Genomic DNA, 22,906 nt, shown 5'->3' with positions numbered 1-22,906 from the left:
CAAAGCGGGGGAGTTCGGACTTCGGCACGGCCCGAATCAAAACAGGCCGAATTTTGACAAATCCGAATTTTACCGGATTTTTTTATTTCAACAGCCCTAGATGTAGATGTTGCTGCGTTGATTATGAACAGTGACCATAACACTATTACGTTTAGCCCCAAAGTCCAGAAAAGTCACATTTAATTTTAAAAGAGGCAGTTTTAGAGACATGAAGTGACTACTTAAAAGGAAGCTGAAAAGGAAACTCAAGAGAGTCAAATACCTAGAGCCGTGTTGGCGAACCTATGGCACGCGTGCCACTTCCGGCACGCGTTGCCCTCTCTGCCGGCACGCGCGGCCCCTCCCAGCTGCTGGCCTTTCCAGCTCTGCCCCGCCCCGGATGGGGGAGGCTGTAGGCACGCGGCCGCCCAGCTGGGTCACGGGGGCGGTTCAAAGCCCCCCCTTTCCTGGACTCTGGGCGGCGGGGGCTGATTTCTCCGCCCCCCTGGAGGGTATTCCGCCCCGCAGCCCTTCTTACTCCCTGTGGCCGGCCGGCTTCCGCGGCCCTCTGGAGGGGCTCATGAGGAAGAGTGGGCAGGGGGCGCACGCGCACACACGTGTGTCGGGGGGGCTGGACTCCCGGCCCACCAGAAGCCCCCTCGCCCCTCTTCGGTTGGGCCAGTTCAGGGGCGTCTGCCCTTCTTGCCTTTGGGGAACCTGCGGGGGAAAGGTAGGTTGTGGGGGTCAGCTCCTGCTTGGGGGTGGTGTCGGCGCTTTGCCCCCTCTCCCTGGCCAGGCGCCCGACCACGGAGGTTTGTCGGCGGGCGGAGGGAAGGACGGGTGGGAGGGGCTTTTATCCTGCTGTCCAGACCCCTTTTCTCCCCCCGCGTGTGGGGGCTAACCCCCGCCGGTGTCTGGAAAGTCCCGAGGTGGCCCCGGGAGGCCTGGGCTCGGGACAGGGGTTACTGGCCATTTGTGAATGGGAGGTTTTGCCTTGGATTTGCCACTCAGATGCACAACTCAACAATAAGTTTTGAGAATGCAGATGGGGAAAATGTACAGTGATTGTCAGTCATTGTCATGATTTAATTTTATGGATACCTTACTTACTTTTTTCCCTCCTCAGAGGCCATGTCTACCCACTGGCTTTCTTGGCAGTAGACCTGGACTCCGAGGAGGGGAAAAAGTCCCTCTTCAGAGACTAGGTCCACCAATTGGCTTCTATGGGCCTCCGGAGGCCAGGTCTACTGCCAAGAAAGCCTATTGGTAGACCTGGCCTCCCAATGGGACTCAGCCGGAGGCCAGGTCTACCAATAGGCTTTTATGGTGGTAGACCAGGCCTCCAGACGAGGACTCCGGACGGGGAGGGGGAAATGGCAGGGACTTACAATTTAATTTTTATCAATAAATAAGATCATTATTAAGTATGATATCAAGTTTTATTCAGTGTACCTACCTACAGTTTAAGTTTAAGAAATTTGGCTCTCAAAAGAAATCTCAATCATTGTACTGTTGACATTTGGCTCTGTTGACTAATGAGTTTGCCGACCACTGGCCTAGGGCTGTGCCGTGTTACGCATTGGCACTCGGCGATAAATAAGTGGGTTTTGGGTTGCAGTTTGGGCACTCGGTCTCTAAAAGGTTCGCCATCACTGACCTAGAGGATGCTTGGAAAACTGTACCATAGTCTCTTTTGTAAAAATGCCCTCCTGTACAATCCTGTCTTGCACATTCTGAAGACCAATAAAAATCTGGGAGTCTTCCTGCTATCAGCAAAGCCATTGTACTATTATTGTGGCATCAGCATTTGTAGGTTTACATTGTCTGGTGCATGAAGTGCTATCCTCAGTTGGCAGATACATTTATGCATAAAAAAAGGTAAAGGTCCCCTGTGCAAGCACTGGGTCATTCCTGACCCATGGGGTGACGTCACATCCTGACGTTTTCTAGGCAGACTTTGTTTACGGGGTGGTTTGCCAGTGCCTTCCCCAGTCATCGTCCCTTTACCCCTAGCAAGCTGGGTATTCATTTTACCGACCTCGGAAGGATGGAAGGCTGAGTCAACCTTGAGCCGGCTACCTGAAACCGACTTCTGTTGGGATTGAACTCAGGTTGTGAGCAGAGTTTGGACTGCAGTACTGCAGCTTACCACCCTGTGCCAAGGGACTCCCTACATTTATGCATACTGACACATATATTTTGGGTTGGGGCTGTGGTTCAGTGGTGGAGTATTGCACTCAGAAGTGCATGGGGAGCATGAAGTGGAGTAAAGTGGGAAATTTTGATTTGCCTTTTGAAAGGAGGAAGTGACCTCACAGGAAGGGGCAGTGTTTGATTGATCTTTGACCTGCAAGTGAGATCATATGATACGACATCACAAAGTGACATCACACCCAGCTGAGCACTGCCCTCCCCAAACTCCCACCACCCCCAAGACTGCCTCCAAAATCTTCAGGAACTCCCCCTACCATCAGAGCTGGAAATGCGGTGTGGGGGCAAAAGAGGAAGGAAGGCTGTTTGGGAGGGTGGAGTGTGTCCACTATTTTTGTTAAAACCATCTGGCAATCATAGTATAATATTTCCAAAGCCCCTTGCTGAGGCACAGTATTTTGTGGGTGGGCTAAGGACCCTTTCACAAGAATCAGGAGAAAATTGTTCACAAATGGAGGGGGGGATGCAGGAGCAAGTGGAGACAGCAGTGGTCGGCAGTGATGGCTGGGATTTCCTTCCCTTATGAGTCCTCACAGGTTCCCCAATGGTATACTTAAAAAGAAGCAAGAACCTCTAAATGCAGATAGGATACAGGGTTCAGTTAGCCCTGGTGTCACCCCTAAATTTAGTTCACAGAGCGTCTGTATCATTATGCTTAGCAGAGTAAAGTGATGGAAAAAGAAGGAAAAAATGTATTAATGTTGCCTTACTTTTATTTTCCTGTATCTCTGTCTCTGGCAATTCGTTTTGTCTATGATTGCTTCTAAATACACTCTGGACATAAGCAGAGTTATGTGGGGTGTAAATACAATTAAGAAGAGGATTTTTAATTCTTTCTGGGCAAGATCTGTTGTTCATTTTTCATATTTTGTTATTGTCCTAAAAAAAAAAATTAAAAGGAACTGGGGCTTAAGAAGAAACGGCTGTTTCAAATCTTTTGTAATGGTCTTTTTGTTTTGTTTTCAAGGAAAAAGTTTCTCAGTGTCTTTTCTTGCTAGGACTTTTAATTGGATATTTATGTATCTTAAAAAGTTAGGACAAGAACATCTGGATTGTTTCATGTTTCATAATTATACCAAACTGGTAACCACATGCCGTAGATGGTTAAGGGCTAAAGGATACTATTTTTAATCACACAATTCTTTTTTTTAACTGTACAAAATCCAAATCCAAAATGCATCTAAGTATAGGATAAATGGATTTTAGTAAGTTGTAATCCTAGGACAAGCAACAAACAAATAAAACCAAAATCCTACCTCAGATTTAATGTTACATTAAAACAAAACAGGTGCCTGCAGTTGGGCTGTGTGTGGTGCTATGATTGAAACAGCGATATCTGCAGTCCATACCAATATAACTGATTCTTAACATGGCTCCATCTGTGGATACTTAAAACTCCACCTTGGAGAGAAAGGAGATTTCACCCCCCCTCTGCAAACTTGTGGGTAACCCCAGGCTTGCAAAAAAATCTGTAAAGTTCTTTAAAATGGGGGGGGGGGAGGAGTTGAGATCACTCCAAAAATAGAGGAATACATTGAGCAAGCACAGGAAATATAAACTTGCCATCAGTAGAGGGGAGGAGGAGCCTGCAGCCCACCTCCACCTGTCCTGTGAGGTTGAAGAGTAGGGCAGAGGAATGAAAACCCCCACCTCATGGTGGTGGCTCTTCAGGAACAGGAGCTCTCACTGCCCTCCCACTTCAGGCAGCCTGGCAATCAGATGGGTGGGTGAGCAAGAGCTGCTGCTGCCCCCTTACCACCAAGCAGGAGGAAGGAGGACAGACAGATAGGAGCTCACCACCACTGCTGCCTAAACTCTGGAGGGGCAACAGAGGAAAGAGAAGCCAATGCAGCTGCTGCCTGAGCTGTGGACAGGGTGGCAAAATGCAGGCAAGCCTGGGGGCAAGGAGGGAGCAACCAGTGCTGCAGCCACACACACCCACACACCCCACAGGAGCCATTGAGTGGGTGGATAAGCTAGGCGGGCACAGTGGCAGACTCCCCCACTGCTAGTCTTGCAGGGTCCCCACTTCTTTTATACAGTATTCAAATAACACAATAGCATTGGTTCTTGTAGGTTATCCGGGCTGTGTAACCGTGGTCTTGGAATTTTCTTTCCTGACATTTCGCCAGCAACTGTGGCAGGCATCTTCAGAGGAGTAACACTGAAGGACAGTGAGTGTTACTACTCTGAAGATGCCTGCCACAGTTGCTGGCGAAACGTCAGGAAAGAAAATTCCAAGACCACGGTTACACAGCCCGGATAACCTACAAGAACCAATGAACTCTGACCGTGAAAGCCTTCGACAATATTTTGAACACAATAGCAGTTTTGTTTCGGGGGAATAAATAATCCTGAAATTACAGTGAAGGGTGGTATTTGAGATGTTTTCAGACTATTCAAAGTCAGGATATCACCCTCTGGAGAGGTGGCCTATAAATTAAGGTGGCCGAGCAGTTCCAGGCATACCAAAAATTATGCATCTGCCTTTGACCCTTTTCTGTCTGGCTGCATACCTGACTACAAGGAGGAACACTGCTTCAGTGCTACTTACACAGCCACCTCCCATGGGGGACCCCTGTCCTTGCATGCCCCACAACTCTGTGGCTTTAAGATGACAGAAGACTAAGGGCGAAAACGCACGGTCGCTTTAGCCTCCTTTATTCCCTGTTTCAGCCAGGATTCAGCCAGGATGGAACACATGCGTTTCACCAAACGTGCATTCGATCATGGCTGAATCCTGGTTGGAACAGGGAATAAAGGAGGCTAAAGCGACTGTGCGTTTTCGCCCTAAATAAAATATCCAGTCTGGCACCAAACACAGCGCCCCTGTCAGAGGTAGGAGTTTCCCTGGGTGCTCTTGGATGGGAGTAGCCAACTGCTTGAATGCCCCTAAGGATTACGTCAGTCAGTGATCCTTGTCAAAACCTCCAGAGTTCCCTGTTCCTCTGGCCTTAAACAATGACTCAGGTTTGCAAGAAAATAAGTTAAGATCCCAGAGCCTAATTCACAATACAGCCTTCTCCAGTAATTCAGTCTCAGGCCCAGAGAAGACCATCAAGCAACTACACGCCATTTAGTCAAGCAGTCTGTGAACAGTCTGTCATTCAAGTAATTCACTCAGCCCATCTGCTGTCTCAACTGGCATGACAAAATCACACAAGGTTGGAAGAGACCACAAGGGCCATCGAATCCAACCCCCTGCCATGCAGGATCCCACAATCAAAGCTCTCCCGACAGATGGCCATCCAACCTCTGCTTAAAGACCTCCATAGACGGGGACTCTACCACCCTCAGAGGCAGCACATTTCACCGTCGAAAAGCCCTCACTGTCAGAAAGTTCTTTCTAATGTTTAGGTGGAATCGCTTTTCTCTTAGTTTAAATCCATTACTCCGTGTCCTAGTCTCTGAAGCAACAGAGAACAAGCTAGTTCCCTCATTAACATGGCATCCCTTCAAATATTTAAACATGCCTATCATGTCACCCCTTAACCTTCTCTTCTCCAGACTAAACAAACAAACCCAGCTCCTTAAGTCTCTCCTCATAGGGCATAGATTCCAGACCTTTGACCATTCTGGTCGCTCTCCTCTGGACACGCTCCAACTTGCATGCTCCACAACTCTGTCAACATCCTTCTTAAATCATGGAGCCCAAAACTGGACACAGTATTCTGAGTGAGGTCTGACCAATGCAGAATACAGTGGTAGTATTACTTCCCTTGATCTAGACACAATACTTCTATTGATGCAGCCCAGAATTGCATTGGCCTTCTTAGCCGCCATATCATTCTGTTGACTCATGACCATATTTGGACTTCTGCTCCCCTGGGTATACATCATCCTTCTTCGCCTGGGTATGTTTACAAGAATTAAATGCACAGATAGGAAGTTGAACTCAACACTGTTGGTCCATTGCCACCAAGGATTTCACCATTGCACCAAGTTCACCTAATCCAAAAGCTTCCCCTATGTGTGCCCAATAAATTTAGGTTCATATACAGGGCACCCCTTTGTAGTGTGTTCTGCCCCTGAGGCTCTTTTGCTGATGGAATTGCAGGAACCCTTACTTGGTTGCTGGTTCTGCTCCTGGTCCACCTTCCAATACCACAAATTCAACAGTCCCAGCTGGACCCTTCTCTTCAGAACAGGCATTTTATGACTTCTTTTATACCTCTTTTCTTCCAAACCTCCATTTCCCTTTCCTGGCTTCAGACCGGTTTACCTCATTGCCAGCCATCTTCCCATAGCCATATCCAGTTAGACACAAGTTCATCCAAACATAAATGTTTTTTTGGGACAGTATACAAACTGTTGCATTGTTCATTTGCTTTTCTGATATTTCACCTTCTAGCTCTGTATCTTTAATAGGGCAATAAAGAATACTTATTAATTATCTGTCTCTCTTCCAGTCCTTCCCTTTTGAACTAGATTATTGTGTCAAATTGGGATGTTCCCCGGTTTTTACCCCAGAACATGTGTTTTCTACATGTGTAGAGGACCCTCAATATGTGACAGGCCTGACGCAAGGACTGAGTTGGGTTTTTTTGGTAATTTAAATTTTTGTATATAATAAAAACAGAATACGAACTATGATAAAAGCTGAGATTACTACAAATGATATAGAAAGAATCAAGCCATGATCTTCTTTACAAATAAAATAGTAAAGATATTTATGCCCAAGAAAAGGATAAATATTTCAGTAATAAATATTAGTATAAGCAATATACAATAATATGGAGTGCTAATTCATGATTATCTTAATATTTTGTCTAAAATCTTGAAAACTTTAAATTAACGACAATATTTATATTCATATGTATATTAAAATAACTTCTAACATAATACAACTAAATAGACATGATGTTAATTATTACATTATATGTCTACTAAAATTTTAAAATTCTAATTATTCCCAATATTAAAAAAATTTGAGCAGTCCCGCCTTTGACCCTCCTGAAAGGCAAAAGGTATGCCACATAACATGCAGTGTGACAGGAAGACAGCCTTAATTAACAAGTCCTTAAAACAAGATTATCTTGTATAAACACTTGATTCTTTGATGTATGCAGAGCTTGGGTGGAACCTATTACACAAACTACTTTAAAAAAAAGAAAATGCTTTGAAAATATTCCAAAATATTTTTGGGTATAACGGATATGGCCACAGTTTTGAAAGAAAGGCACAGTCTAGTTGTGCATGTGTGTGAGCATGTTATATGGGAAGAGATGGTGATATGCTGCTAATCTCAGCAGGCTTTGCCTATCTGATTGCTGACTTCTGATTTGAAGCACATCTGGAAATTGGCACTGGATTTCTTTGCAGCAAAACTACTGAACAAAAATAGCAGCAGAAATCCCACTCAGCTACTGAACAAGGTAGACATTGTGGGTGAACAAAGCAAGAGGCTGCTAACACAATTTTTTTAATTTATATATAAAACCCACCCTGCTTCTACCCACATTTTTCCAGTTATAATGCATTGAATTGATGTGACATCACTCTTGACTATAGGCCAGTCTATTCAACAGTCTGGCAAAGAAATTTATTAACTGGTTATCTGCCAATTGTCTGCACTTTGGATTTCAGTGCAGACATATTTCTTTTTTTTAATGATAACAATGTTAGGGGGCCTTACAGTCACAGGCATATGCAGGCCTGCAAAATCTCTTGAAGAAGTGAGTTCAAAGACAGATTGTGGCCAAGATAAAAGATTTACACATTACTTTGGGGAACAGCAGGGATGAAATGAAAACCCTGTTTCTTTTCACCAGCATAGCTCACAGCAGCTATCTCTTTGCTAGTAAAATACTAATAATCAGCTGATACAACTTCACTACTACTGTGAACCTTGTCCATCATCTTCTAGTTTGCTTTTGAGCTTATCAGTATAAAACACAAAGATTACTTCAGCGGAGTTTCAAGGGCAGCAGTGATAGAACAGGTGAGCAGTAGGATCAAACAAAGTCTTCCCTGAAAAAAACTGAGCTTCTTTCTTAGTTAGTTAAACATAAACTCTTGTCACTTTCATAACTACAGGTCAATTAATGGCAGTTTCCACACCATTCACTTACAGCAAATTATCCTCATGGACGATCTGCGAGGTTTGGCAGCGCATTCAAAATTTCTGTCTGCATCTCGCCTCTTTCGCTGTTGTATTCATTCTACCCGAGAACATTTTTACCCTGTCTGCCCTTTCCTGGGGGGAAAAGTTCTTTTTGACCCAGGGGAGTGTGGTGTCTTTTTTTTTTTTGCATATGTGCTCTAACGATGGTGCGCTGGTGGGCTGTGATTGGCTGCAGTCTTGCTGGGTTCCTTTTTTGAATTAAATAATTAATGCAGACAAACCTGCCAATTCACTCTCCACCAAATGCCCTCTGGAGTAAAACCGTTTCGTTTGTGTCTTCTGGAATGCCGTGGATGAGGCACTCTTTGTATCCACTCTGGGAGGCCATTCCAGCAGACTTGCCACAGAAGAATTCCCTGACCCAACTTTTGCCATATGAGTAATCCTATGATTGTCCACCACCATGAGAAGGCATGTGGGAGACTATTGGGAGATGCAGTTTGATAAATGGCTGCATTATAACAATGGCTTCCCACAGTCTGTACACACAGTGACTTATACAGATCTAGAAGGTTGTCTCAGGTTTACTATGTAGGAATATGTAATGTATTTATTAAAATCATTAATATCTTGCCTTTCTATCCATAATATGGACCTCAGAGTGGGTTACAAGGTAAAAGTAGAAATCACAATGTTTCCTATAAAAAGAGGGCCATTGGCCAACAACATTTTGGTTTGATTTAATTATTGTTGTCTACATAGCAATTCCTTAGGAGCCCCGTGGTGCGGAGTGGGAAGCTGCAGTACTGCAGTCCAAGCTCTGCTCATGACCTGAGTTCGATCCCGACGGAAGTTGGTTTCAGGTAGCCGGTGTTGTGCCTGAGTAATCATACCTGCATCACATTCAGACATACACGCAAGCTACACACATAAGCTGCTTACAAGCAAAACCGCAAAAGCCGCTTCCCAGTGCCCCCCCTTTCCTTTAGCACCAAGCATGTAGGCACACACATATTCCAAAGGCTGGAATCTTTCCCCTTGTATAAGGGAGTGCTCCGACAGCCTCCCTCCCACCTATTCCTCCTTTTTGATATTTTTGCTTCGCCCTGCAAGGGAACACTCTGAACTGCTCAATAAGTTAGCCTCCATTCATTAATATAGCGAGGCTCGCGCACGCGCTGAAGAAACTAATGACGTTGCATTGACAAGCTAAAATCAAATGTTAAGAAAATGTATCATTGTATTGGAATGTCAAACGTCTATAAAACCTCTTGCATTTGCCCTGCCTCGGGGTGACAGGATCGCGGAGCTGTTTGTCTGGATCCTGGCTCACCCAGTTATGACTTCTTGGCCAATAAAGCAAGCTGTAATCAAACCAACCTCCTGCCCTCATTGCTCTCATTGGACTCTCTGAGAATGGGGGGAGCACAACACCGGCTCAAGGTTGACTCAGCCTTCCATCCTTCCGAGGTCGGAAGATGACTGGGGAAGACAATGGCAAAACCACCCCATAAACAAAAGTCTGCCTAGTAAACGTCAGGATGTGACGTCACCCCATTGGTCAGTAATGACCTGGTGCTTGCACAGGGGACTACCTTTACCTTTAATAGTATTGTTACTGCTAGCCATATTTGCTTCAGGTCCATTACCTCTAGGGAATAAACAAAATAAATAAGCAGCTGATAATGGAAGTCGGTTTCAGGTAGCGGGCTCAAGGTTGACTCAGCCTTCCATCCTTCCGAGGCTGGTAAAATGAGTACCCACCTTGCTGGAGGTAAAGGGAAGATGACTGGGGAAGACACTGGCAAACCACCCCATAAAAACAAAGTCTGCCTAGTAAACATCAGGATGTGATGCCACCCCATGGGTCAGGAATGACCCTGTGCCTGCACAGAGGACCTTTACCTTTTTTCTTTTACATAGCAATTATATAAGTAATAACTATTTCTGTGTGAAACTCTTATTATCTGCTGTCTCCATGCTCTTATGTAGTTGTGTGAAGTTTATTTATCCCAACAGTTTGGAAGAAAATGTCAAACATTCATTGCAAAAGCTGGTGCTATAGTTTTTCCTGCTATGTTTTTAATTCTGCACTCATCTGCAGTTTGTAAATCAAAGTTTAAAAATAAGTTAAGTGACGTGTGACAAGGGACTCATAGGACTGGAGAGGCTTGATGCTAAGGTGGGAGCTGAAAGACTTCTCTTTTTGAACAGCTTGGGAGGCGCAAAGGATGTGGTATGCGATAGCAATGGCTGTTTAAGGGGGGGGGAGTTAAAATTGAGAAAACAACCGGAATTTAGTTTGATAGACATGTTTTCCTTCGTCTTTCTCTCTGACTCTGCTCATAGGATGGGAGTTGGTTAATAGACTGGGCTGGACAGACAGTATCTTAATGTTCCATTCACCATTCTCGAGCCGTGACCTTTTCCATCATGATTATCAAATGGCGTTTCTCTCTGTCCTCATTTTAAGAGTTGTTTTGTTTAATTTATCTTTTATCTTTTTCTGAGTTTTAAGTAATTTTCCATCCGGACCACTCTGCAATCTACTTTGCAAAAGTTTTGCCCCTGTGTAAAATATTTCTTCTTCCATGCTTCTGTACCCTATTTTTGGTTTTGCTTTTTCCAATGCAATTAATTTTGTTGGCCTTCTTTTCTGTTCTTTCCTTCTTCTAATTCAACATTTCAAATGAGATTGCAATTTGGTCCCCTTTTTCATGCACTCTCTTAATGCCACCCTCACCCGGTCTACTAAGAATCCTCCTTGGGTCTATTAAATGGATAGTTTTCTTAGGCCTGCACTGGGGCAGCCCATTCCTGGCACAGGCACACCACCTCCACACCACCACCCAGCCAAAAAATAAATATTTAAAATTCATTAAAAAAACAACAACCATGAAACTCCTCCATAGAGTTACATGGTGTTACACCAGCTATTTAGCTCGCATAGCAACGCTACAGCATAGGGGGGTGTTCCCAGGCCCCGGGAACGCCCCCAATGCTGGCATGGGCACCTGCTTCCATGTCTTTACTGCCTGAGTGGCAGTGCCATCAGCCAAGGTCCACTCTGCTGCATCGCTCCGTGGTGCTGGTGTAAATGCCCTCATGCTGGCGTCTGTGCCACTTTATCATGGCACAAAATGATCCCGATGCCGGCATGGGGTCACACCAGCTCCTATGGTGCTTCAGCCCTCCCTTCAGGAATGCACAGTTAGTCTCACGCAGAGCCACAAACATTTCTATCCAGTTCTGATTCTAGTTGCATATACTAGGGGAGCTATAAGATGTCTTGCTTCATGTACAGGTGAAGCCTGCCTATTTCCCCTTGGATAAGGGAACATGCAGCAAAATGTGAACTCAAGTTCTTTGACATGTTCTAATGCTGTGCTGTCTCCTGAGTACTGAAGATTGCCAAAGTGCCTTGAGAGCACATCCAGCTCCCATGGCCATATTGTCCACTTTGGTCTTTCACCAAGCCCATAGGCAGAAAAAGATTTTTTAGTAAGGGCTAAGCTAGAAGCTATGAGTTTCATGGCTGCATCCCAAAGCCAGAATTCCACTCCTCTCCTTGTCTTTGCAGTAATGTCTAGAGAAATTACATGTGTAATGTGATATTACACACAATTTCTCCTCTTCCCCATTCATCCAGCAAACAAAGTGGAGGAAGGAAATCTCTGAGCACATCACCTGTCTTTTAAGAACTTTTACTAATGTCTCTGGGTTGATGTGGAAAGCAAATATGGGGTTTCTTTACATGTGCCTTAGAATCATAGGTCATTTATGCATGGTCACTTTAACCTCCTTTATTCCCCGTTTCAGCCAGGATCAAATTTTTCAGTATGCACGGTACCTCATTCCTTGGAAACTCAACGCTGTTTCAACTCAAAATGAACCCGGCTTTTACCATTCCTCTTCTGGCCCGAATTAAACCATTCATCCTGGCTCATTCTGGAGTCACAGAGCATGCATACACCATTCTCGGGTTGAGCTTCCCGCCCCACCCTTTTCCAACCCCCTCCTCAAAGCAGCATGCAGGAGAAAACAGAAGATCAGCTTCTCTCACAGCCAATCACAAAGCAATGTGTAAAGAGGCAGGGATTTAAGTGCTTCCTGCTACCTTCGGAGCTCTTTCTGAGTGAAAGAAAGGCTTTTTAAAAATGAGGCTTGGATTTCTCCCTGTCCCCCTTTCAGATTGCTCCGTTTTTTGTTTCTTGTTCTTAAAATGCTTTTTTATGCAGCAATTGGGTTTGTGGGGAAGGAAATCTTCTCTCACGAGGTAAGCCGATTACAGAGCAGCATTGAAAGGGGTGGGACTCGATTTGAACTTGGGAGACTGCTTTTCTGTATTCATGGTTCAATTAGCACACAGTTTCATCCCTGATCATTCAAACCAATGCATACAGTTTTCCCCAACCTGGGTTACTTTAATGTGCAATGAACCCAGGTCCAAGCAGGGAGATCCAACCCATGCATAAAAGACCATAGAGTTGAAAGGGGCCATACAGGCCATCTAGTCCAACCCCCTGCTTAATGCAGGATCAGCCTAGAGCATCCCTGACAAGTGCTTGTCTAGTCTCTGCTTAAAGACTGCCAGTGAGAGCAAGCTCACCACCTCCATAGGTAGACGATTCCACTGTTTAACAACTCTTACTGTAAACAATGTTTTTCTAATATCCAGCGGGTACCTTTCTGCCCGCAATTGAGACCCATTATTGCGAGTCCTATCCTCTTCTGTCAAGAGGAACTGCTTTCTGCCCTCCTCTAAGTAACAGCCCCTCAAATACTTAAAGAGAGCAATCATGTTCCTCCTCAACCTCCTCTTCTCCAAATTAAACATTCCCAGCTCCCTCAGTCTTTCCTCATAGGGCTCAGTCTCCAGGCCCCTAATCATCCTCGTCACTCTCCTCTGCACCCGCTCCATTCTGTCCACATCCTTTTTTGACGTGAGACCTCCAGAACTGCATACAATACTACATGTGTCAGGAATGATTTTTATTAATTTTATTTTACTTTAACTTTTATCCTTTTATGTACTGCAAATTGTACTATGCCAATAAAGCTATTTGAAATTTGAAATACTACAGGTGTGGCCTGACTAATGCGGTGTACAGCGGAACTATGACATCTTGCGATTTGGATGTCATACCTCTGTTGATACACCCCAAGATCGTATTAGCTTTTTCTCTTGCTGTATCTCATTGGCTGCTCATATTTAACTTATGGTCCACTCGTACCTGGGGTTACCAGCCCTGGGTTGGGAAATATCTGGAGATTCTGGGGGTGGAGCCTGGGGAGGGTGGGGTTTGGGGAGGGGAGGGACCTCAGCAGGCTATAATATTATTGCTTATTTTAAATTATAAACTGTGCATTTGTTGGTCTAGATAGGGCACTGAAATGTCCCTTTACATTAGAAATTTTGTTCAGTCTCTGTTCTAGTTTCAGTAGGTATTTTTTCACATGCTTTTTCCAACCCTCTTTCTGCAGCCTTATGGGCTAGAAACATGGGCATTCCCCCTCCCCCCAATTTAATAAATTCAGAGATTCTCAGAGTTCTATGCCCACAGCCAATTTCAGTGCTAATTAGTGGTACAGTCACAGGAAGCAAACGCAGTCTTGTCTGTGCTGAATTATAAATGTGTTGCATTGCTGTGATTTTGACCTGAATATGAGTGCAGAAATCATGCTGTCTTGGAAATATGGACATGAAAATATTTGTATGCTGTATTTGTAGATGAGTCACTTGAGGGGGGAGAAAGAGGAGAACACTTCTGCAGTAATTTAACCATCTGTCTCTTTGTCTCTCTGCATATGAATAATACAGCATGACCTAAATAGCAAACTTTCCCACTTCACTGACTTGGCAGATGCTAGGGTAACAGGTGGAGTCTGTTCTTCTTACTCCCCACTAGGGCAGCTTTCAGGACAGAGTTAAAAAGTGGAATCTTGAGCATCCTGAGCAGCCAGCTGCCAAGAGGAAATTGCATTGTATACTGGCTTTAAATGGGAAGGTTTGGGAGATCAGCTCAGAATCAGTGAACAGTGACTTGGAAGGAACAAACAGTCAGTGCTTCAGAAGGGTGGTGATTTCCTTTTTGGTAAACACGTCATTAATCTGAGGGAGCACATTCTTTTTCATCAAAAGATAAGGAGGCCAAATTGCCTTTCACGGGGCTGGGCCTTGTTAGATTGTTTTCACCCTTCAATTCTGTGTAATGTCTCTATTTTAGAGGGTTTGTTTTGCTTGTAATATGGAAGGAGGCAGAGGTGAGGAATAATTCCAGGATCAGGGATCTCCTCCTCCTCCTCCTCCTCCTCTTCTTCCTTTCAGTCTTTGAGATGACACTGTCAGTCATTCAATTATTGCCAGTTAGGAATTTTGTAATGAAATAGCAAGAAAATTATACCAAATACTGAACTTGTTCCTTTAATTATTTAATTATATGTTTTCATGCAAGGGAGTGGACTAAATTATAGCTTTGAGATTTTTCTGTGCCGTTATTATTCTGATCTGTTAAGCGAGGGTTGTGTTGTGAACACTTGTACTGATGTCCCCGCAGACGCATCTGCCTTGCACAATATTTGTTTAACATTTTAGGGATGAAATCTGCCAGTAGAAATCTGGTTGGGAAGATTCATCATTGGTGCGGATCATTGGCGCTGATACTAGATTGACTCTCCTTTGGGGTAGACTTCCAAACACATGAGGTGGGATTAATGCAGTACTAACTGCTGAACATAAAGTTCAGAAGGGATGAACTACCCACCCATCCCATGCTGATATTTCTTCCCTACACACACACTGTGTACATCTCCCTGGAAAGTATTTGTAGCTTTAGTATAACTCTACGCTAAAGATCCCCCCATCTCATTTTAATTGATTATATATATCTATATATATCATATAGCAGTATCATCTTTCATATCTTGGACATCTTAATCCACTTCTTGAAATGGCTGTGACAGAATAATGCACAGAGGAGCTAAATGCTGGATTAGATGGGTGGACCATGGTATGATCCTGCCAAGGCATTTCTTATGATCCTAATTTTAGGTGTATGATAGAGAAATGGCAGGCTATCCTGGGAGGTGCATTCAGCAAAACTCGACAAGACCTTATAAATTCCATTAATTCTTATCTTGTCTGCTACCTGAGATATGAGAAAGAATTTTATAGAGTGTGTAAAGAAGGATCTACGAATCAAGAGTTTCCAAGATATTGCGCCACATTTTCCAAGGAGATACACTGCTTGGTTATCAAAACAGCTTCTGAATATGCAGGCAGATCTTTAAAGCAGGAGTCCTAAAAATTAATGTTCTTGGTAATGTGTAACCAAAATCAGGCAGGCACTTATAGTGAGAGTAAAGCAGAACTGTATGTTCAGACTCCTTTCCAAAACATTGGGAAATAGCCAGTACAGTATAGTATAGTATAGTGGGTAGATTTTTGGAATAAGACTGGACAGACCCAGGTTCAAATCCTCTCTGAAGGAAGCTTCGGCCAATCACATTCTCTCATCTTAACTTACCTCGTAGGGTTGTTGTGAGGATAAAATGGAGGAGGGGGGAATTATATATGTTGCCCTGCACTCATTGGAAGAAGGGTGGGAATAAAAAACGGATGGATAGATAGCATTGGGGTAGTTTAAGATAGGTAGGGCTGAATCTGAGACTTTGTGCCACCACAAAGTGCAAAATCGTTAGTTATTTTATGTATAATTACATTGTTTCCTGTGAGGTAGGACACTAGTTGATTTCTTAGGTAGTGAAATAACTCTGAGATAAGACTCGCAACATTTTATGAAGATTTTATTGCCCTCACTAAAGGAATGACTGTAAACAGTTATTTAAAAAGGAGATATGGGGGGAGGGGAAGGGGCTGCCATTTCTAGATTATCACCAGTTTGGGCACTTCTCATATGAGACATGAAATACACTTAATACATATAGTCAGCCACCTTAAATCTTACTGAATGAATTAAGAAAAGTTATATGTGATTTTATTAACCAGTAGATGTCTATCATTGTCTTGTTATTCATATACATGAAATAATGCATAACATGGGAGAAGGTTTATTTATTTATTTACTTCATTTGTACCCCACCTTTCTCCCCAATGGGGACCCAAGGCAGCTTATATCCTCCTCCATTTTACCCTCACAACAACCCTGTGAGGTAGGTTAGGCTGAGAGAGTGTGACTAGCCAAGGTCACCCAGCGACCTTCCATGGCATGAGTGGGGATTCAAACCCTGGTCTCCCAGATATTAGCCCGACACTCTTAACCACTCCACCACCCTGGCTCTAATGAAAAAGAGATGGTGGACTTTTAACTTTCTGTTCTAATTATTCGGCAAATGTTTTTCTTGAGGTTTTTGGTTTGACACTAGCAGCAAGATTGTCTTCCCACATGTTAAATGGAAAGAAAGCAATTAACACTGCAAGATTTTCTGAAAGAAATTAAGTTTTTAGACCGTGACAGAAATTTGGAGCATTATAATCAGTGGTTAATTTTTTAAAATGATGGGCAGGATCTCCAGCTGTTCTGAAGGTGTGCTGTTTGTATTTCATCATAGCCACGGTTGTGAGGTGGTGAGCTGGGGGTTATGAAGAAAAGGTACCTGCACATTTTCTGATGCACTTTTCTTTAAATGTAATACTAACAGATACAGTTTAGTAATGGAAGAACAAAGTGATGAGATACAGTGGACATTTTCTTGCTCCAGTGACCTCCCAGTACATTTTTTTAAAGAAAGTCTGAGGAAAGTATTTCTTTTCCAGTTTCTTAAATGACTATCTAACCTTCTATTTTAAAAAAAATATCTATATTTCAACATCTGTTATTTTTCTAAAGTGCAAACCCAGTGTAGTTTAGTGATCATCATTTTGGGCCACTTTCAATATTGCATATTGAGTTTCACAATACAGTCCTGTTTCTGTGCTCGACTCTGCTTAGCTTTAACATTGCAGACTGTCTATATCTTGAATTTGACTCAAAACTTGACTAATCTGTAATGAAGACCAGGTTTCATGGAACTTGGCAAAAAAGATATCCTTTCGGCAGTTGCATAATGGCTCACCCTGCATAACCACCGTTCACTGGCTTTGCTTCTCAAATCATTTTCCAAGTTCTCAGAGCTCTAGGCGGAAACCTCAAACTTTTCCAAGCCTCTAAGGTGTGTCCTATACTCCAATGCACCAAAATGTTTTTCAAAACTCAGACATTTCTTTTAGTCTCCTCCCTCCCTCTCTCACTCGCTCCCTCCCTCCAGTATACAGAAATCAAAGTTTTCTTTTGGCAGTTGCACACCACACACTTTGCAGGCAGGGGATTGCAAACACAGTCTCTGTGCTAAATCTTGTTGTTCAGTATACTTCCTGTGGGATCCTTTTCAGTTGTGCATCACTCTGTCTGAGAAACTCCTTCTGGGGAGTCTTAAAGTTAAGTTTTATAGCAAATTCTGCACACAGACTGTGAATTGTGAATGCCAAGTCCCAGGTTTCATGGATCACCGGTCATCCGTGTAAGGCATTCAGAAAGATACAGTTTTCTTTTCACGAAAAAGAATGATGGTACTGGAAACCCGTGGCTGCGTTTGACCTCAGTGACTTTGCTTGAAGATTTGGCAGATGTCAATAAGCCCAACCCCTGGTTTATTTATTTATTTTTTCCATTTATTACCCCGCTATTTTTATGACATAGCAACAATTGGCATGTATTTTGCCAAGTCTCTTTGTCCTTCCTAGGACCAGAGAGAAATGATTAAAAATAATAGCTGAGTACCTCTTGGTGTATGTTACCTTTGTAGCTCCTGAAAGCAGGGCTGGGGGTGGGGCAACACTGAGATTTTTGTACCTTCCTAGCAGAAGTGAAATAAATTGAGCTGAAATAGAAATGAAATGTAAATGTGAAGAGGTTTCAGAATTAAATTGACCAGGGACAGAATTGCTTTGCTGCAAGATATACAACTACTCAAGCACCTCACTGCAAGATATACAACTACTCAAGTACCTCACTATGCCACCATAGCTGCTTGCTGGATGAGGGAGCTGCTGTTCTTCTCGCTATGGCACTTCTTCTGTAGATGGCCAATCAGTGGCCGGGCAGCCATCAGTTCAACAAGGACCAGGCAGCAAGAGGTTCCAAGGAGTTTTTTCTGCCATATGTCCTCAGCCTGAGCAACAGTAGCCAGACCAGCCAAAACTAGTGACCGATATGTATGTATAATAAATAATTGTTCCAAACCCCTGTGTTTCTCTTTCTAATTATATGCTTAAGTATTTCTGATATTGATAGATACTGTTTTATTTTAAACAGATCCTCCTGATTCCAAAGTATCACACTTCAAAAAGCATTATTGATGTTCCTTATTTGAGCTGGTATAGTGCCAGTTGTCCCTGGACATTTGATCTCGTATTCCGTGATTCGGCGTGAATCACACGCACACTCTAGCCCAAGCTTGTCAGAACGAAGAAGCTAAGTAGAGTTGACCATGCTTAGTACTTGGATGGGAGACAACCGAGGAAGACCAGGGTTGTTATCCAGAGGCAGGCAATGACAAACCGCCTCTGTCTTGAAACCCTTCCCCCCGAGGGGTCACCATAAGTTGATTATGACTAGACATCACTTTATTGTTATTATCCTGTGATTCGGTAGCAAAGCAGTTAACATAATGTGATGCAATATTTGCAGAAAGAAAGCCCAGAAATGGGTAGGCATTAGTGAGGAGAGTATGTGATAGGGAGAGCATAAACACCGTCTGCAGCAGACATTAAAATGTATTTTCCTCTTATTTTACTTGCAAATTTGCAGAACACGGTTTTGTTGGCTATTCCGAAGACCTTATGTTGAACAACACACTTCCTGACTACAGTCCAGGGGAGTCTTTCTTCACTGTATTTGGAGTATTCTTCCCAGCTGCTACAGGTACTGTGGAACTTTATGGAATGTACCCAAGAAGTTTTCAATGTAACCATCGTGGTGGTTTCTGTGCATTATAAAGATCTTGGCTTTTAAAGAAATCATACTTGTACACCTCATAATTGTAAAGAGAAGAGAAGTATTTGCAATAGGGGCTTACCTTGCCTCAGCCTAAAAGGTGATTGTTTCCAAGAGTGAAGGAGTCCCCTTCACAGATTCTCTGCCTTCCTTTGGCCCTTTACCCCACAATGTTCCAAGTATCCTTTCCATTACTTCAATATCTGTTTAAAACTTTCAAGCTTTGCAAAATCAATACTTTGTGTCTCAAATAAGTTTGGAAAAAATTAATATTTATGCTCTTTTTGGCTAATATTTGTCAGTTGTTGTTTAGCTACAGAATGTGGGGGAGTTGTATGTGAAGGTATCTAGCCAAATACTCTAAAGCAAATGTGAACAAATGGTGTCTGGAGTTCATTGAGTATATCTCCCCTTTTCAGGTACCCGGATTAGGCAATATCAACCTGCTATAGTGGGTTCGTGTTTTTCATTCTGTACAGCTGTAGTCTCATTCCATAGTTCAGTTTTGTTTTCATTTTGTGTCTGAGTGATAATCGATTAGTCATCATTTGTTATAACTCTTTTGACTTTAAAAGGAAAAAAACCCACCCGAATCCAAACTTCATAACACTGAAATGGCCTAGCTTCTCATTATTTAGCATTTATATACATCAGTGGTTCCCAAACTCAACACCAGCACCCCCGACCCTATCCAACAACACAGTTGAAGGGGCCCACCTCTAGCGCCCCCCTGCTGCCCCCTTGCCTCTTAGTGCCCCCTAAATAATCCCACTGCCTCCCCAGGGGGTGGTACTGCCCAGTTTGGGGACCACTGATATGCATTGTTGTTTTACTAAGTGCTCCAAGTGCTTTACATGTAATTTTTACAACAACCCTGTAAGATACATTTGTATATATTGTGTAGATGGAAGGGTAAGGCATTCAGTGAATTCCGGACTGAAGTGAGATTTCACCCAGGGCTGTCTAGCTCATATTTTTACAGTACCACCCTGAGCAGATCTGCTCAGAATCCTTCTCACGTCTATTCAGTGGGGCTTAGGATTGTGTTGATAGTTGCTGTATTATACCAGTTGATAAGAATGAGGGGCAACAGTATAATATAACAAGGTTTCTCATTTCCCATCTCTTGTTGAAATTGTCTCTGTCTTTGCCCTCCATTGATTCCTGCTGATTTTGAAGCAAGCATCATGTTAGCACAAAGGGGACTGAAGAACGTAGAAGAGATGTTGAAGAATGAAGAGCAGACAGGTATCCATCCGGCAATACCCGTTTCGCATCTTCTTCCTCAGTACCATGTTAAATTTTAACTCCAGGGAACAGTCTTCCTGGAAGCAGCAAATTAGCTATGTCTCTTCTGTGTTCTTCAGTCCCCTTCGGTTGGAGACTTACATCAATTCACCTGGATTTTGGAATATTGAGAGTGCATCAATCATTATTTTCACAAGAACTTTATTGTGGCAGTTACTGAGTTTAGAATACAAGCCTGTGTATTTGACACCTTCAGATTGTTATATTGTATCTGAAGACATTTCTGCTTATGTATTAATGCTATACCAGTTGATTTTCTTATTTTCCAATTTAATACATACACACTTATAGCCCATATGAGTATTATTCTTTATAACTTTTGGCCGTAGTTGCTGTGATTTTTTGTATATCTTGTAGATTTGCAGCACGCATTGTTTCTTTTATTACCTGGTGCCAAGCTTACGTAGGGGATCATAGTTGCTTTCCCTTTCTTCCTCCTACCTCCTGAAAATATGTTCCTGAAAGTCAGGGCACAATTGGGAACACTGTCAGAGATCGTTCAGGGACTGCAGTGAAAAGGGGAAATTGGTGGAAATCAGCCCCCACCCCCACCCCAATGAAAACTGCTGGACATAGAAGGGAAAGATAGCTGTGATCCCTTCCCAAACTCTGCTCGGATCACTGAAGTTTGGGTCCAACCCAGAGTTTAGTGTGACTGCACAGCTGCTTTCTGTAAGGAAGGCAATAATGCACCTGTCATCCAAGATAGCAGAGTATGGAAGGAGGAATACATGAGTACCATAATAAAAATTACCCGTAATGTTGTTAAATTATGCTTCAACTCTTACTAATTCTTGGTGTCTAGGAAACAAGCCAAAGCTAACAGATATAATTTATGTTTTAAAGCACTGGTGATTTATTATTTCATTAGAACTAATGAAGCCAGTAGTTGTGCTAGATGCTCCCTCAGAATACAGTTTTTTGGGTTAAGTATGCCATTCGTTTGGTTTTCAGGGAAAAAAAACTTCCTCTTTTATTCTTGAAGTATTTACAAAATTCAGACTTAACTGCTCACAACGGTGATGGGTCAGTGGCATGGTTAAATCAATGTGCCTTTTCTCTGGGGATATTATCCAAGACTAGGCCTAAAGAAAAGTCTCTTGTGAATATTTGGAAATTAGAATAGGGGCATGAGCTGTGGACAGCCAAGTAATCTAGGAAGCCAGAGGTGATTTACCCTGTGTCTTGTTTTCAACACTTCAGTCCTCTCCTTTAACACAGATTGTCTCCTGGTTACTGATTTTGGCACTAATCTATATGACATAGGCCATTTTTGAATGAGCCTTGTGTTTGTACACTTACCTCTCCTCCATTTCTTTGCGTTCAGAAGTTATTTACTTTCAGTACACTGTGTTTACCCATAGGTAAGATTCCCCCATTGGAAGGAATAGCAGTCAGCATAGCAGGTAGCCACAAGAGACCTTTGCCCAGAAGTGACAATAGTATAAGAACATAAGAAGACCCCAGCTGGATCAGTCCAGTGGCCCATCTAGTCCATCATCCTGTCTCACACTGCGGCCAACCTGTTCCTCTGGAGGTCCAACACCAGGGCATAGAGGCCGAGGCCTTCCCCTGATCTTGCCTCCTGGTGCTGGTATTCAGAGGAAGTGTGAAGGTACCAAGACTCAGTTTGCTATGGGACAGGAAAAAAATGATTCATTAGGACCTCGGAGTCACTGGCCTCACAGGATACCAGTGAAGCAACTGCCTGATATGTTGGTGCTGTTGTTATAGCAATAGTGAAACTATACCAACTAGAGCCAGAAGTCCCACAAAAGGAGGGAAGATGCTGGGAAGCACATCAGTAGTGTGGAGGTATATTTAAATTCCCACTTGGCCAAGCCAAACAGGAATTATCTGGTGCTAGTGGGAGAGAGAGAGGGAAGGAGGACAAGAAACCATGAGTGAAGAAACCCCATTCCCAGATCCTAGCCTGAGGCTGCTACAAAGAGACATGGCATTCCAACACTTTCTCTTTAGGCAAACCATATGTTGCCATTACATCCAAACTACAATTTTGTCCTTCAAACAAAACTGCTTCAAACTATACATAGAGTGCTGGTTTGGATGTTTGTGCTAAAGAGGTAATGATGAACTGGAATATATGAGTGGAGGAGGGAAAAGCAGAGCATGAGGATAAGGCACACAGCGTAGTGCCAAGCCAGAGATTGGCATTAGCTTGGAAGCCTTGTCTAGTTCCTAAAACTCAGTTAAAGGATGAATTGCATTGGTAGGATGTAGCTACAAGCTGAAGTTCCAGTAATCAACTAGACCATGTGCAAAACTGCCCTTAAAAATATCTATGCTGGGTTAGTTTTGTGACATGTGAAAGCACCCTTCTGATCCTTCT

At 43.1% G+C, this 22,906-nt stretch overlaps 1 protein-coding gene across 1 annotated transcript in view; it reads left to right on the top strand.

Annotated features, from left to right (window-relative positions):
- SLC12A8 (solute carrier family 12 member 8) overlaps positions 1 to 22,906 on the top strand; it is an 82,343-nt gene that overhangs the window by 23,321 nt on the left and 36,116 nt on the right. Inside the window, exon 5 of the mRNA XM_056861376.1 lies at positions 19,063 to 19,176. Within this exon, the coding sequence (XP_056717354.1) occupies positions 19,063 to 19,176 (114 nt within the window). The remainder of the gene's footprint in view (positions 1 to 19,062; positions 19,177 to 22,906) is intronic.

The sequence above is a fragment of the Euleptes europaea genome, chromosome 15, assembly GCF_029931775.1.
Source record: "Euleptes europaea isolate rEulEur1 chromosome 15, rEulEur1.hap1, whole genome shotgun sequence".
Lineage (NCBI taxonomy): Eukaryota > Metazoa > Chordata > Lepidosauria > Squamata > Sphaerodactylidae > Euleptes > Euleptes europaea.
This window is presented reverse-complemented; position numbering and strand designations above follow the sequence as displayed.